General features: G+C 35.2%; 1 protein-coding gene across 3 annotated transcripts in view; it reads left to right on the top strand.

Moving 5' to 3' along the window:
• tbc1d5.L (TBC1 domain family member 5 L homeolog) overlaps positions 1-16,803 on the top strand; it is a 286,202-nt gene that overhangs the window by 148,917 nt on the left and 120,482 nt on the right. For all 3 annotated transcript variants that reach the window (XM_018266425.2, XM_041565417.1, NM_001091614.1), the window contains 5 exon segments: positions 5,878-5,986; positions 10,848-10,937; positions 11,025-11,099; positions 12,389-12,456; positions 13,557-13,659. In XM_018266425.2, the coding sequence (XP_018121914.1) occupies positions 5,878-5,986; positions 10,848-10,937; positions 11,025-11,099; positions 12,389-12,456; positions 13,557-13,659 (445 nt within the window).

Raw genomic sequence — 16,803 nt, 5'->3', positions numbered from 1 at the left:
ATCAAAATACATGATAACATTGTGTTAAATTTCATGTTACAGTTAAGCTTTACACAGTGTTCGCCTAGTCCAACATATTCCTGCGCCCTGAGAAAATCCTGCAAATTACAGCAACAAAAAGCACTTCAAATCTTCTAATAAAATCAATGGAATATTTGAAACTCAATTTAAATGTCTAGCCTTTAAGTCAGCAATATCTTTGGCATCTTATAAGTAAAAAGCATGACCTGAACAATAGAATGGACAAGAAATAAGCTATCATAAAATAATGGGTCATTGTCTAACATTCTGTACACTATGAATGGTAGATTATTACAAGGACACCAACATTTATAGAGCCTTACATTTATAAAGCCTTACATTTAGCAAAAGCCCTCCTCCCCAGTGATTGAAGCTTTCCTTCTTCTTTAAATAAAATGTGTTTTATTACGTATTTGTTGCATTTGAGGAAGCATACATACATACATACATGGTACATACATGACAGGCTTGAATCGCTATACTAGACCTGTGCACTGCCTGCTGTACAAACATCACAGTAACAACATTACTCTCTGTCGTAGGTTAAATGGAAATTAGAGAGCTCTGTGACGCAACACTATGGGGTATATTTTATACGATTTGTAAAATGAAATTCCCTAGTGTAAAAAGCTGTGTGACATAAATGCCGAATTTATCAAGGTGTTATATTTTACTCCATGCGAACACCAGATTTAACGCCGTTATTTTACACCACTTCAAACCCTTGTATTCCAACGGAAATGGCTCAAATAAAAAAGCATGTTAAAACAATTACATTTTTTTTAAACATTGTGATGCCTGGCGATGTGTGGTGTATTGTTCCGCCATTTTTTACACAATGTAATAAATCTCCCCTATGACAGTAAAGGGTCCTTTTATCATCCTGTGTAAAAAGGGGAGTGAAACATTACGGGTGATGTTGCCCATAGAAGCCAATCAGATCTTGATTGGTTGCTCTGGGCAACATCACCGGCAATGCTTCACTCCACTTTATACACAGCATGATAAATAGGCCCCTAAGTGTGCTTGTGTAAAATCTTGCTCCTAAGTCTAAGGGCTCTTACAGACTAGCGTTTTTACCTGCGCTCCCCTGCGTTCCGTTTTTCTGCGTTCAGCCGCAGGGGAGAGCAGGAATAGACGCATTACACAGGTGCGTGTAGGCGCAGAATGCAGGAAAAATGCAGCATGTTGCGTCTCAACCTGCGTTCGGCGCCTACATGCGCCTGTGTGAGTACAGCCCCATTGGAAAAAATGTAATGCGTCTATTCCATTCGCTCCCCTGCGGCTGAATGCAGAAAAACGGAACGCAGGGGAGCACAGGTAAAAAGGCTCGTCTGTAAGAGCCCTAAGAAAAGTATACTCACAATCCACTTAATTGTGAAAGGGATTGCTCTGCACGCTCTATGCTAATTCTTAGTTGCACTTTAGAGGAATATTGTGATGGACTGTAGAGTTGCAGCCTGTGATTGCATAGCTGAATGCATTGTTATACTTCATTTCAATAAAGTTAAAGATCCCAAATTTCCACTTGGTAATGTATAAAGACATCTCTGCCCTGACTATACTAAATGGTTTAAGCCATGTGTGATTCAGTGTTGTAATAAATATTTATCCAAAATTTCACACCTAATTCACCTACAGGCTTTGCCTCGTCTCCATAGAGAGAACATAGTTTAGGAACCTATGCATTATATCCTGATTAGAATAGCAAAATTACATTTGGGGCAGATCATTAAATAAAGTTTTCCCCCCGTTTCTCATTTAAACTACAAAATGTATTCCCTATATGACACATTTTTCTCAGATTCATAAAAACTTGTTTGTTTTATTTTGTTCTTTTGCTTTTGTGTGTGTTTTTTTTTAAATATTGACAACTTATTTCTCAAATAATTTTTCAAATGTTAGTTTTTCTTTTATCAACATTTTTTTTGAAATGTCAAAAAGTATTATTACCTGTGGCCCTAATTGATACAAGCCAGTGAAGCCAAGCAAGAAAAAAACCTTTCAATTCAACTAGCATCAGTACATTAAAGATGTTGGGCTATGGCAAAGTATACCAGATACTCTTTACATACAATAACTGTCTCTGCTTCCAATGCTGGCTGTACTTCTATTAATGGAAAAGCTGCATCTTTCTGCTACTTCGAAGCAGCACTTAGTAATAACTGCAATGCCTTAAAAAAAATTAGGAAATAAGCATCAATCTTATTCAAAAGTGGTATAGTGCATTCTTTTAATTAAAGGGACAATAAAAACCTTTGCAACTTTCTTTTAACCTACTATATTGCCATAATTTATGTCTCCTTACATTGTCTTCAGCAGCACATTTGGGACCCGTGTAATCAAGCTACATTACCGCTAGATTGAATTGAAAATAGTAGAAATGTTGTCATGTCCTAACGTTCCATCTGCTGTTGTCTGTCTAGAGAGCATACACAGTCCAGCATAGCAATACTGGCAAGAAATGTTTATCATCAATATTTTAGATATTTTATGTTTCAATACTGGATAGAACAGATGTCTAAGGTGGGTGTGCCCTCTGTAACTAAATGCTCAAACACTCATAACCATATATTTGTGAATATAAAGAACATGAAAGGTGCATTGCTGTAATTAAGTATGATAATCCATAACTATTGTTTGACAAAGATGTATAGTTCACTTTCTTTTGTAAGATTATATGAAAAGAATACAACATTGGAACACAGATACTTGGCCAACAGACCCATCGCTCACTGACGTGTACGGTCAGCATAAAAAGACAGTAAAGCTTATTCTTATTTGTAGTTATACCATCCTACCAGCAGGCCTGGACTGGCAATCTGCTATAAGGTGCCATAAAAAGTCAGTATTTAGTGGGCTGATGGGGGCTGTTTGGGCCTCTGTGTGGGCTGATTGGGCCTCTGTTTACCTGAAATGCCAGGGCCTATTTTAATTCTCAGTCTACCAGCAATTGTGCAAAAATTATATACTAAACAAGTTGGATTTATTAATTTGCATAATAGTTATAATGAAGTGCTCTCATACACATGTAGCTGTTTTTACTGGGTGTGGGAGTTTGCCCTGCTTTGCTTTGTATAGTGGCAATTTCTGTTCAATCATTTTAGGCAAAAGCTCCCTGCAGTCTATCAGTCATCACTGGAACCATGTGCAGCCCTTGTTAAGCTCTCCTGAAAACTCATTTGCTATGAAAGCAGCTTTACTGTCACTATCAAATATCACATTCAAGGGGTCCCTTCTCCCCAATTTCAATAAGGGGTTGGCTGCCTTTTGGCCCAATCTCTTTTCTGGGGCTTTCTTCTCCCAGGCTCCGTAACAGGAACTTACTTGTCATAGCTTCCCAGGGTCAGTTAGGTAAACTCCTCTCCATAGGTAACATAACCAGGACTTCCTGAGCTCATAGGGAAAATTAAACACATGGGTACCCTACAAATATAATAAGGATTTGGAGAAGGCTTTATAGCTATTTACTATAGCATTCAGCCCTTATCATAAACATGAAATTGTACTAATCAAATGAAGCATTTATAGAGAAAAATGAAAAACTGAACAGAACAACAGAAGAGTCCTTTGGTTCCTTCAAATGTCTAAATCACTGAAGATTCTGTTTAGCTACAATATGTTGGTAGGAGTCATAATTAAATGCATTCAATTGGTTATAACTGTTCTCAAAGTTTTAACGGTATCTTCCATGTTTCCACGTTTCTATTTGATTAAGTGTACATTTTAGTAAATCGTCCCAGAACTAATCTTAGGTAGGTTAATTAAGTATTTAATAGAACAATTCCTAATTCTTGAACACCACTGTCACCACTTACCTTAAACAAGAAAACTGGTTACAGCTTAATTATAATCATTTTCATTTGTTTTTAGTATATATTCATAAAATGCATATATCATATTTATTGAAATGCTAATTATGTTCAGCCCCTTAACTATAACACAATATTGATATATGTTGTTCAGTTCAGAGAGACCATTGTAACATTTATAATAAAGAATTGCCTTTAGAAAATTTTCTGGGAGAAAGACATGGGTCAGACTTTGAGCATGGTCTAACACATTCATTTCATGGGTTGATTAGCAAGGTATGGTATCTGTTATCCAGAATGCTTGGGACCTGGAACCTGGATGAAGGACCTTTCTGTAATTTGGATCTTCATACCTTAAGTCTACTAGGAAATCATGAAAACATTAAATTAACTTAATAGGCTGGTGTTGCTTCTAATATGGATTAATTATATCTTAGCTTGGATCAAGTACAAGTATCCATTATCCGGAAACCCGTTATCCAGAAAGCTTCCAATTACGGAAAGGCTGTCTCCCATAGGCTCCATTTTATAAAAGTTATGCAAATTTTTTAAAATGATTTAATTTTTCTCTGTAATAATAAAACAGTAGCTTGTAATTGACGGTAAGCTGAATAAATCAATATTGATGGCAGAAAATCCTGGGTTTGGGTTTAGTAAAAGTTTACATTATTTTTAGTAGACTTAAGGTATGCAGATCCAAATTACGGAAAGATCTGTTATCCGGAAAACTCCATGTCCTGAGCATTCTGGATAACAGGTCCCATACCTGTACAAGGTACTGTTTTTTATTATTACAGAGAAAAAGGAAATCATTTCTAAAAATTTGGATTCATTTGATAAAATGGAGACTAAGGGAGACGGCTTTTCTGGATTTCTGGATAACGGGTTTCTGGATACCTGTTTCTTCTTTTAATCAATTAATTTTCATATAAAATAGCAATATCTAGATTCTTATATTTTTGCAAAGGTAGGTATTTCTAATATCAAGCAAGCACTACTTTAAGAAAAAACTTCAGCAGCTGGAAAACATTTTAAAAAAAAAACGTTTTTGCTGTTGTTCCTGTGTTCAGGTTTAACCAATGACCTTGGATTTTTGTTCCATACGTTCACGAAAACAGGAAACAAATATGAGTTGGCTTGGGCTTTGTCACTGTGCTCTGTCAAGCTGTTGATATGTCATTTCTGGCATTTAACTGAAAGGAAGACGGAAAAGAATATAAGTCTAATTCTTTTGTTCAAACTCTGCAAATGGTTTGGGACAATTAATTTCCAATCATTTCCCAGAAGAGCAGATTTACTTGTATATTAATGAGGCACAGGTGTTAGGCCCCTTGTGTCTCTGTGCCTGGGAGGCATATTTGGCTTGTTTATCTAGTCAGCCATAGGTACCGCAAGGTGCTCAAGCTTGGCTTTTAACAGTTTATACAGAGAAGCTTTAACAATTTTTGATGCTTTTTTATTTAAATTTGCCAGCACCTGTTAAAAATTTAAAGCCGTTCATGTAGAAATAAGTGCAAGTGGTTCCAGTGGTAAATAGCACTAAAAGTTAAATAATGCAGTCCTCTATTATGTTTAACAGCCCAGTCTGCCATTAAGGAGAAAAGGAAGGTTCATTTAAGCAAATATTTTACTGAGAAGCTAATAGTTATTAGCTTGAGTTGCTCTCAGATAATTCTGTCGGTGTGTCTATATCTGTGAGCAGAAATACCGTCGCGCTCGTATTAATATTCATTTTTCTTGTTTATTCACTGAACTGCAGTACCAACATTTTCTCGAAAATGGAATAGCCTCCATAGGCATTATGAATTTCAGTAGCTGGCATAATTATAGCGATCTACATATTCATTAAACCCACAGAAGAAATGTGTCCAAAAAGACAACCATGCGTTTCAAAACTGTACTTGAATAAAATCATTGTGAAGACTTTAAAAAAAAAAAAAAATGAATTTACTATTTAAAAATGATGTTTGCATTCAATTTGTTTGTTAAAGAGAGTCTGCTGCTTTAATATGTTTTCTTAAATGTAATACCTTTCTGTTTGTAGCAAGGAATGGGAGGAACTCTTTGTAAACAACAATTATTTGGCAACAATACGTCTGAAAGGGATTAATGGACAGCTGAGAAGCAGCAGGTTCCGGAGTGTTTGCTGGAAGGTAAGTAGAAAATATTTATTTATAGTTTGCGGTTGCGGTGTATCAACATTTTACCTGATGCGCCTGAAGATTACTGATGCAGTCACAGGATTTTCCAGACGACTAGATCTTCTGTTTCACACTCCTTTATTATTATGTGCAGGATATTTTGGTAATCAAGCTGAGCTGCTTTTAAGCCCTATGGTAATTAAAAAAAAAGAGGGGGAGGGGGAGTACAAAAACATTGGGGTTTCACAATCCATAAAGGGATACCAACACAAATACAGTATACTCTTAATTAAAGGGAAAGTAGAAATATTGATATGCTGACAAATCTTGCATTGCTCACCCTCATGTTACCCTTATGGTAAGATCAAGCTAAGCTGTTTTCCCATAATCCTTAAATTTTGTTTTTTTAAATGATTACATAGTATGCATGTTTAAATGTTCTATGAAATGGAATGACTTTTAGCTAATGCCCACCAAAATGAAGAGTCAAAGGTTGGTTTCACCATTGCTGTTGTATTTAAATACAGCAAAACTGCAGAGCTCTGGACCCCAGGGAATGTCTGGTGATTGGGTGAGCAGGCTCAGGGTAACAACAACCACACCAGATAACATGTCATCAGACATTCAAAGGATGTCATAATAAGGGGTTATCATACCTTTGCTGGGGTAAAGCTTAATATTAAGTTATTCATTTTCATAGAAATCATTTTACAGTATGATTAAGTTTTTAATTTTACCTGAAAAAAATATGGCTTTGTACCGCCCTAAATGTCTATTTATTTCTTGGGATAAGGGCACTTGTGACATTATTTAAAAAGGAAATGTCCCCAAAAGCTTTTCAGCCAGTGCCGGCTTTCTATTCTGTGGCTCTTTCTGGCCTGCATCCGAAAATGCTATATCGTTGATAGGGTCACTAAGCCTAGCAGCCAAAAAAAAATTCCCTGCAAAGCCTTCAGTTTTATCATGATTCATATTTTTATTGCTTATATCTCTACTACAGCTCAGCGAGCATGTAAATAATTCAGAACCACCAAATATTATAAATAGGACAAATTGAAAATTAACATTGGCTACCTTGGTTTTATAGCATATTAAAAGTTAATTTTAAAGTGAACTAAATAAGGCTCTCGTCCATTTTATCAGTCCATCTTCTTGCATTAGTGAACATATATTTTCTACTGGTAGTAGTCTGTATATTGTTTACATGTGCATTATGATTACCTTTGCCATTCATGCTATTTCACCTCTCCGCCCCCATTTTCTTGTGCTATGGCCAGGTCCTTATCTTGCCTTATTTTCACAGTATTATTCAGGGTGACATCAGGGTGTGGGTATTGTTGGGGTGTGGGACTGGGCTGAGTCAAATTTTGACCAGAGGAAGGAAATCCGGCCAGGTAGTTCAAAATTATATAACTTACTTTTAAACATATGTTTAAACTTATGTAGTTTATGTAACTTCTATAACTTATATAGAAGCTTATGTAGCTTGAATAACAAGCAATCAGATCATCTTGATAGGGACAGGCACATATGTAGGTATGTACTGTTTAGACTCAAGGCAAACTAATCACCAATTAATTGACAATGTACATAACTGAGCTAGTTTTATGAACTACTTATTATAGAGTAACATCAACTGTTTATACTGGGATCTATTTGCTAATTTAAATTATATTATTTATCTCCTACGTGAACTTAAGAGAAGTGGATTGACTTGTCATTGGGCCCACAGCAAGATCACTGGGTCACCTAAACTTTAGGAACAAGACACAAATCTTTAACTTACAAAGTTACAATCCTTCTCTACAGCTTTCTGAAATCATTCTTGAGAATGTCCCCTTACCTTGTCTTTGCAACTTCTCCCAATAAGCTATTCGCTGTACTACACTCTGGACCTGGAAAACACGACACAGTTAAGAGTGTAGTGTCCTGACAACAAACTTCATATAACCTAAATATAAAAACCTCAGTTACTGCAATCTGTTTTAGATTCATAATGCTCCTCTCCCTCTTGTATTGCTCCCCAGGTTGTCCAGAAAGTTTGCTCCATACATATCCATCCCTAACATCTCTCCTCAATTTGCTGTGTAGCTATTTAATTTGCTTTACTAAACTTTTCTGTTTTTTATGTAATAATTATCTTTGTTGGCCTCAAAATCCTCTACCAAGGCAGGACAGTGAGACTAGTGAATTGCATAGCTAACTAGAATTTCAACCTTAACAGTAGATGACTTCTGCTCTGTAAGAAAGGAAAGGGTCACCTAATTTATTAGAGTGGAAATATTTTCTGAATTGACTTAAAATTTTCCCCGTAGTGACTTCTTTTCTAAACATTGCACATTGGTTTCCTGCTCAAGTACAAACTTTTTTTTTTTTGATTATACTGTCCTTTTAATGCTTCGATCAGATGTAAAATTAGACTTCATAAACAAATAAATGTACCCAATAAAGCTTTCATATTGCATATTCCAGTAGCATTAACAAATCATAATAATTAAAACCCTATGTTTATCTAATAAATATGTGTTAATCTTCTCATTTTCTGTACTCTAACATTTCTTAAAAGCAAATTTATTGGCCACAAGTACCTAACTCTGCAGAACAGGTGACCGGAGTGCAATATAACATTCTGACTTCCTACAGTAATTATAGGAAATGAATACCATAAAATTATTTAGAGGGAAGGATACATATTGGTAAAGTCACAATTCAGTTTTATTGTAATTAATATGCTAGCTTGTAACAGAAAATGGAAATAGGAGGGAAACTTGAAGTGCAATAGCAATCTTATGAGGTTAACTCATCCCCTCCATTTGCTATTTACTTATAGAATATTACATAAAAGTTACCCGGGCAGCTGCAAATATCATTTTGTTTCAACTGCATGTATTGTCTGCATGAGAGCCATAATGTAATAACAATACCTGTTAGTTCAATATCAAAATGCAGTGATGATCCTTTTTTTAATCCTTCTTTATTGTACAAATGATGCATTCAGGGATAATCCACATCACAAGAAGAGGGGAAAAGACAAGATAACAAAGCAGCCAAATTATTTCAAAATAAATCCTTTTATGAAAGCTTTTTTAGAGGGGCAGTATAAACCTAAATACACCTTTGGAAAAAATAAGCTTGATAAATATAAATTGTGATCGAAAAATGTAAAATTCTGTGTTTTTCTAATTATTTGCCATTATAATGCACTAATGGAGAATGTTTTTAATTGAACTCACTACACCCTCTCCATCTGTAAATAGGGTAATTTTTCAAATGAAGAAAAGAAACCCTGAATAAACAGACCCTTCCCTTTGCTAAGATACAGATTTTAAAATAAGGAGCAACACATTATACAAAGGGTTGGACTGGGGATTTGTTTAATCAGTTTCTACTTTGCTGACAGAACCAGGAAGTGGTTTATTTCTAACAGGTTCCAATCTTCTTTAGTATATGGAATAAAAAAAACATCAATGTTAATTAAAAGAATTTTAAGCTTTTGTCAACAATTTTGCTGGATTATAATAGAATGTTACAGCCACTCACTTTATCTGCAGACAGTAATATATATATGTGCTATTAATTTGGTGTGAAACCTGCTGTCAAAATATGTTGATAGTTTTATTTTGCAAATTCAATAGCCGCACCAGGTGCTATATAAGAATCTAACATGTAGTTTGAAAAGGCTATTTGGTTTTGTACCAGAAAACATTATTTCTGCCAAAGCTCACGTTGTGTCCTATCCCAATAGCCATATCTTTGTTATGTTTATATTGTGCAAAAAGTATTTAATTTAACTCTGCCCCCCATATACACGCACACAGCTGCAGAACATGTGACAATGACATTTTGCTATAAAGCTACTGCATGTAGATAAAGAATAAACCTTAACTCATATATCCTTGTAGTGTAAACCACTGCAAAAATCTTCAGGATTTTTGTCTTCCCTTAAAGAGAGTCCATGCAAAAAATGGAATTATAGCATTTCTTAAAAATATTCAATGTTTTTAAAGGTGGTATGTATAAATATAATTGACGTTGGAAGCAGTTGAAAGCCTTTCTATTATCTTCACCCTTTGCTGGATTACAGAAACCACATAGAAGAAATCAGCTCTTCTCCAGCCTAAAACAAGTTGTGGGTGGGTGGGTGGGAATCCTGTATTTCAGTAGGGGCCCCAGACAGACTCTATTGTATGATTCTGGCTTGTTGGGTTCTGGGCAGGTACGGGCATAGACGTGTTTTATTTCTTTTTTAATTGTTTGTTTTTATTGTTTCGTTTTATTGGAATCTGGCTTGGAATGGCACATAGGGGCATGGTCAAATAACTTAGGTGGCCATTACCGCCCAGAATCAAGGGTAGCAGTGGCTAATAGCTTTTCCCCCTGAGGTGCAGCCATACTACTACTAAGTAGTAAAGAACACAATGCTTTGTGATGACAACTCGGCCTCCTGCCAAGATTTCCACAATGCATGTCCTCTTAATCACAGAACATGCAAGGGGTTGTCCATAATGGAGTCTTGGTTGGAGAAGAGCTGACTATCGATACAATGTTTCAGTAGAACGAGTAGGATAGAAACAGATATATACTGCTTTTATTACGAACTGCATTTACAAATAAGTGTTACATTTCTGTATTAATGTATTAGAAATTCACATTTTCTTAGATTATGCAAATGTTTCTTCTGTGTATTATTTTTGTGAATGTTAGCAATGTGTAAAGATATCCCTTTCCGTGCCTCTCACATTATAATTTTTTTTGCATCATGTAGTCTTTACCAACGATGTGCATTTATTTTCATTTTTTATTTGTAGCTTCCCTTGATAATAAGTGTCCTTTTCTAAGCCTCTTTCTAACGCATGTTCATCTCTATTGGCAGCTGTTTCTAAATGTTTTACCCCAAGACAGAAGCCAATGGATAAGTAAAACGGAGGAGTTAAGAACACTGTATGAAAAGATTAAAGAAATAGTAAGTGATATTTCATAAGTGCTCAATGTACTTCATAAAATATTTGTTTAGGAAAAAATACAATAACATTTTTGTTGTTAATTTTAGCATATTACAAATCCTCGAAAAGCTGCTGGCCAGCAAGACTTAATTATAAATAATCCCTTGTCACAGGATGAAGGGGTAAGTAGGCTTTTTCATTACCACTACTTACTTGGTATCATATGTCTTATGCTGATAATTTGTGATTAATGGCAGAAGGGCTCTGAATTTGAAATGCAGATATATTAAAGTGAATGTAATGTTTGTCTCTCCTAGAAAATGGAATGAAATATTCACACAAAGACTAATTTTCTGTGGATAAATGTGTGACTTGTTGAGTGTCTGTGTGTTGGTTGTGTTTGCTGCGAGGAACGCATGCATTTATGGATGTTTTTGTGATTATAAATATTGCACTCACTGGGGTATTGCTGAGCAGCATATGAAAGATATATATATATATATATATATATATATATATATATATATATATATATATATATATATATATATATATATATATATATATATATATACACACAGCTCAAAGCTCATGCTGGAATCAACAACACAAGTGAAACAGCATGAGTGTGTTGGTTGCAGCCAGGGGAATAATGTTAGGCTGAACGCACAAATATACATTTTAATACAGAAACAACTTTAAAATATATTAAAGGCAGATTAAGTAAATTTCTGCTGAAATTTAGTGGATTATTTTGAATAGAGATGTTTCTTATTTTAATAAGAACCAAAACCTTTTGTGATGCAGTACCTTTTATACAAATTGTCTCCATGACAATATGCATAATGTACATCAAGTCTAGTCTAATAGGCTTTAGCTCCACTTTTATTTTAATAAAATGATAAATAAATTGCTTTTTAGGAATGTATACCAGGAGTGGATGATTGAGTTGCAGTGTGAGTTTATGAGATATTATGTAGGACTGTGTACACCATAATGTCATTTACATTTGTGGTTATTTAAAGGTACAAGAAAAAGAGCCAAATGTTTCTATTACTATCATTGGACATTAAAGTGGCATAATATACATATGATAATTTGTTAGTTAGAAACTTATTTTACATAACTTTTGAAAAAAATACACAATTAAACAGTTTTCCATGTAAACTGGTAACTCCTGTGACTACAGCATATATAAAATGTGACTCAGAGAGATGGTACTGAACAAGATGGAAGACTTACTCAAACTTATATTGTAGTATTGGCCAACCGTGTCTCGGTCCTATATACCATACCAACTACTGAGCTCCAATCTGATAGAAGCTGGTTATGTATTAGGATCTTATGTCAAGTGGTGAAGCTTATAGACAAGGGTGTTTCAAAGAGGTTTCTGGCATTATTAATGGAGCAGCAGTTTCTGGGAATTATATGTGGGGCTTTTTCTAATATTATGGTTGTATTTACTTTGTAGAGCCTATGGAATAAGTTTTTCCAGGATAAAGAACTTAGAGCAATGATTGAGCAAGATGTCAAAAGAACGTATGTATTGAAGATCTTCTTTTCCTTTTTAGTCCCAGAACTACTTCTCCAACAATATATCAGAGCTCTTATTTTTTTTTATTTATTTATAGCGCAGCCCTGTATTAAGCCAGAATCTCATTTTGTTGTCACTGTGCCTTTTCTTCAAAAAACAAACTAAAGTCACTGTGTGTACGCTGTCAGGTGGAAGGAAAATAGCCTATGCTTTATAGTAGTGTAGTAATTGTATGATAAAGGTTGCAAAATGGTGATCATGATACTGGTTACCCGGGATATGCCATGCATTTTAAAGGGATGGATCACCTTTAAGTTAACTTTTAGTATGTTAGAGAATGGTCAATTCTAAGAAACATTTTTAAATGGTATTCTTTATTTTTTATATTTTTTTTTATTATATGCCGTTTTCTCACTCTTTCTAGCTTTCAAATGGGGGGTCACTGAACCCATCTATAACAAATGCTCTGCAAAAATACACATTTATTGTTATTGCTGCTTTATATTACTCATCTATTTATTCAGACTCTCTCCTATTCATATTCCAGTCTCTTATTCAAATCAGGGAATGGTTGCTAGGGTAATTTGGACCCTAGCAACCAGATTGCTAAACAGCAAAGAGGTCTTCTGAATAAAAACCTAAATAACTCAAAAACCAATTGCAAATTATATCAGAATATCACACTCTAAAAGTTAATCAAAGGTTGATAACCGCTTTAAAAAATAAGAGTGGTAGCCTACCAGTGCACAGATAATCCACCTGCATTATAGACTTCTGATAAAAAGAAATAACAACAAAAGATGAAGGAAGGGAGGGGATGAAATAATGATAAGATAATTATCTACCTTGCAGGGACCAAATATGAAGTAGCTTTGCTTGCCCTGTTTGCCCTGTATAACTAAAAATTTAACAAAAAACTGATTTTTCATGATTAAAACAAAAGGCAAAAAGTATGTTCAGCACAAGCCCCATTCAATAAAGTCATGCTGAACAAAGGGGTGTACTGCCAGTTGATGTGCCACACATTACTTAAGTGTTTACTTTATTGAGCTTTGTTGTGGATCGTCTCTATATTTATGGATATGTACTATTTATGTCCGTTTAGATTCCCTGAGATGCAGTTCTTTCAGCAGGAATATGTAAGAAATTTGCTTACTGACATCCTTTTTTGCTACGCAAGAGAAAATGAACATTTACTGTATAAACAGGTAAGCTATATATTATACAAAATAACATACAAGTCTGCAATGGTTTCCTCCCACACTCCAAAAACATACAGGCAGGTTAACCGACTGATAAAATAGTGTGTGTCAATTTGACAGGGACCTTAGATTGTAAGGTATGTATCCTCTCTGTAACCAGTAATTGGTCGGAATTGGTCCTCAAAATCTATCCTTTCCTATGGGCCACTTCCCATTCACCAATATGAGCCTCCGGGAGGGTCAGGTAGCCCTACAGTTTGGGGAATACTGACCTAGTGAGTAACTAGTTTATGAAAGCGCTCGTCCTACCATTGCTTGCGTTTATTGTCTATCAGATTTGGCAGCCTGTCAGATGGGAGATGCAGAGTTAACTGCCTACATTCTTGGCATTATTGGTTTAGGTCTTGTCTTGCCAAACCATTGTAATGCTTGAACTGGGTATTCTGGAACACACACAGGCAAATGGTCTAATAATCTTGCACAAAATAAATGGCTCATTATATATAGAAAAGTAGCAAGCACAGAATTAGTATAAGTCTTCATTGAATGTTTTGCAATTCACAACCATCAAAGCCGTAGAGAAACCTAGGGAGCCTGCTAGCAGAGGCTAATTTTCAAGTTAATGTCGTTTTCTCCATATTCCTTTTCAACAGAGAACATGGGGGAAAAGATACTAAAGAAGTTTGTGAAATCAAATTACTCTAACTAAGCAATAAACAAGTTAGGAAATGCATATTTCCTAGCTATGTTAACAACAATGTGGAAAAAAAAGAATTGTTAAGCTAAATAAAAATTAACGATGAGCAGTTTTTAATATAAATTTTCATGGTTGTAATTATTCAGCGGTGTCCATTCCCACAGTGTTAAGTGAATACACCCCAGGCATGTCAAGCATTGAAGTGAGAAACCGCGTATAATTTTCAACAAAGTCTGTCATTTACTGAACTAGAAAGTAATATTATTACTGGGTAAGAATTAAAACAGCTTAATTACCCCCTGCCTGGGTTTGATATCTTAAAGATGCCTTACAGAGAAATAACACCTTTCTGCATAAGGAATGAATATTTAACTTGATAACATTGAAAAGGAAAGAAAAACTAAAGTTTCCTCACAAGCTGTTAAGGCTATTATTTTGTACTAGGTGACACCCCGTTTAACATAGACCATATTGTTAATAGTTATGGGATTTTATTGAATTAATGAGACTCTTATCATGTAGTAGGATGTCTTGCTGAGTTAATTGAAACTGCACAGATTACATAAATGGTATTAATGAACTTTGACTGCCTGATGCGTATGCTTTAATAAAGACTGCTTGGTGGGCTAAATGAACATAGGCATATAAAGAACAGGTTCAATTTTGTAAGCCTACAGGCTGTTGACAAAACTTTGCTTCTTTTATTTCATTGGATGGCATAATTTTTGTTGCGGGTGTAGTTTCTAAAGTGCTGTTAGTGAACAGGAATAAAGGATTTAAAGGTGCTTTTATGCAGTGTGTTAAGTAAGTAGCAATTTTTTTTTAACAAAGCTGTCACTTTTTCTTGGATTTCTTCCCCTAAACTAAAGTATTACATTGGAAACCCCCTATACAGAGTCGCCACTGATGCCTTTATGGAAAAATCTGTTTTGCAAAATGCAAATTTGTTTATGGACATAGACCACTTCTATAAACATGTAATGTGTGCAGTTATGCTCTGTCTTGTACTCCTTGATATATGAAGAAAAAAGGAGATCTAAACGACTAGAACCACAGATTGCTGCAGTATCAGGAATTGGGTTTTAGTTCTTCTAGTGCATTTGTTTGTCCACAGAAAATATTTTTTTATTATTATTCATCTCTATTACTCTTAATAGTATGTTATAAGTCACAGATGACTTCTAATAAATATGCTGACCCTATCTATCCTTTTGGCTAAACCATTGGGGTTTGACCCTAACTCTGCTATTGCTCCAGACTGCTTATGGATATTACTCTTGGGTTTCATTCTCAATTTTGTTTCTTCCTCTTTTCTTCCTGTGTGGTCTAGTTTTCGGGGGCCCACAAAACTGTTTCAGCAGCTTATTTGCTTGTATATGGGGCCATTGATGGGCCCATCCAGCCAATATCTGGGTAAAAATCGGCCAAATGTTGATTTTCTCATTGAATTGAGGACCACATTGGCTCATTGATGCAATCCTTGATTCAACAGCTCACATTCAGTCTTTGTAATCCAATATCACCCAGTTCAGGTCAGGGGAAACATCCGCTATTTTGTGACCTTGTCAAACAAGCAGACCTTATAGCGTAGCCACCCGGCTAATCTTTTGAATAGGTGCATTGTGACCATGTGGCCAGTTTTCTATATTTCTGTTAATATTGCCCATGGGCTGGATATCCCAATTTCAGCTACTGTTTATTAAGGAATCTTCGTCATCACTGAAGAACAAATTTGTTGTTGTTTGTGTGGACAGTTTTATTACATTAATTATTGACAGAAATGTAGCTTGCCTGTCTATTAACACTGAACCTTGCATCCATTCACTTTTACCTCTCTTTCAACTCTGACTGGCTTATAAGCAGTAGGGCAATTAGCCGAAAAACCCATTATCCATAAAGCTACAAATTATGGGAAGGTTGTGTCTGATAGACTTAATTTTATGCAAATAATTTTAAATTTTAAAACATACTTCCTTTTTCTCTGTAATAACAAAACAGTACTTTGTACTTGATCCCAACCAAGATATAATTAATCCTTTTTGGTGGGAAGCCAATCCTATTGGGTTTATTAAAAGTTTAAATATTTTTTTCAGACTTAAGGTATGGTGATCCAAATTATGTATAGTTCCCTTATCTGGAAAACCCCAGGTCCCGGGCAGTCTGGATAACAGGTCCAATACCTGTACATGTCTGTGACTGTTCTCATTCATCCAGGTCAAAGCAGACTGGGATGCGGTGTTTATTAAATATCCTTCTAAGTTTTTCAGACACCCCAGAAATATTTGGGAGGACCAAGTTCTTTCATCTGTCCTGCTTTCCACCTGCACTGGTAGTTTTGGTGGTGTTCTTTCTCCTTCCATAAATTTCTAGGGTTTCTGATGTCTGAAAAACTTAGAAGGATCTTTAATAAACACCGCATGCCAGTCTGCTTTAAACCCAGCTACACACTGAGG

The sequence above is a fragment of the Xenopus laevis genome, chromosome 6L (genome assembly GCF_017654675.1).
Source record: "Xenopus laevis strain J_2021 chromosome 6L, Xenopus_laevis_v10.1, whole genome shotgun sequence".
NCBI lineage: Eukaryota > Metazoa > Chordata > Amphibia > Anura > Pipidae > Xenopus > Xenopus laevis.
Note: the sequence above shows the minus strand (reverse complement) of the source record. Positions and strands in the feature narration are given on the sequence as shown.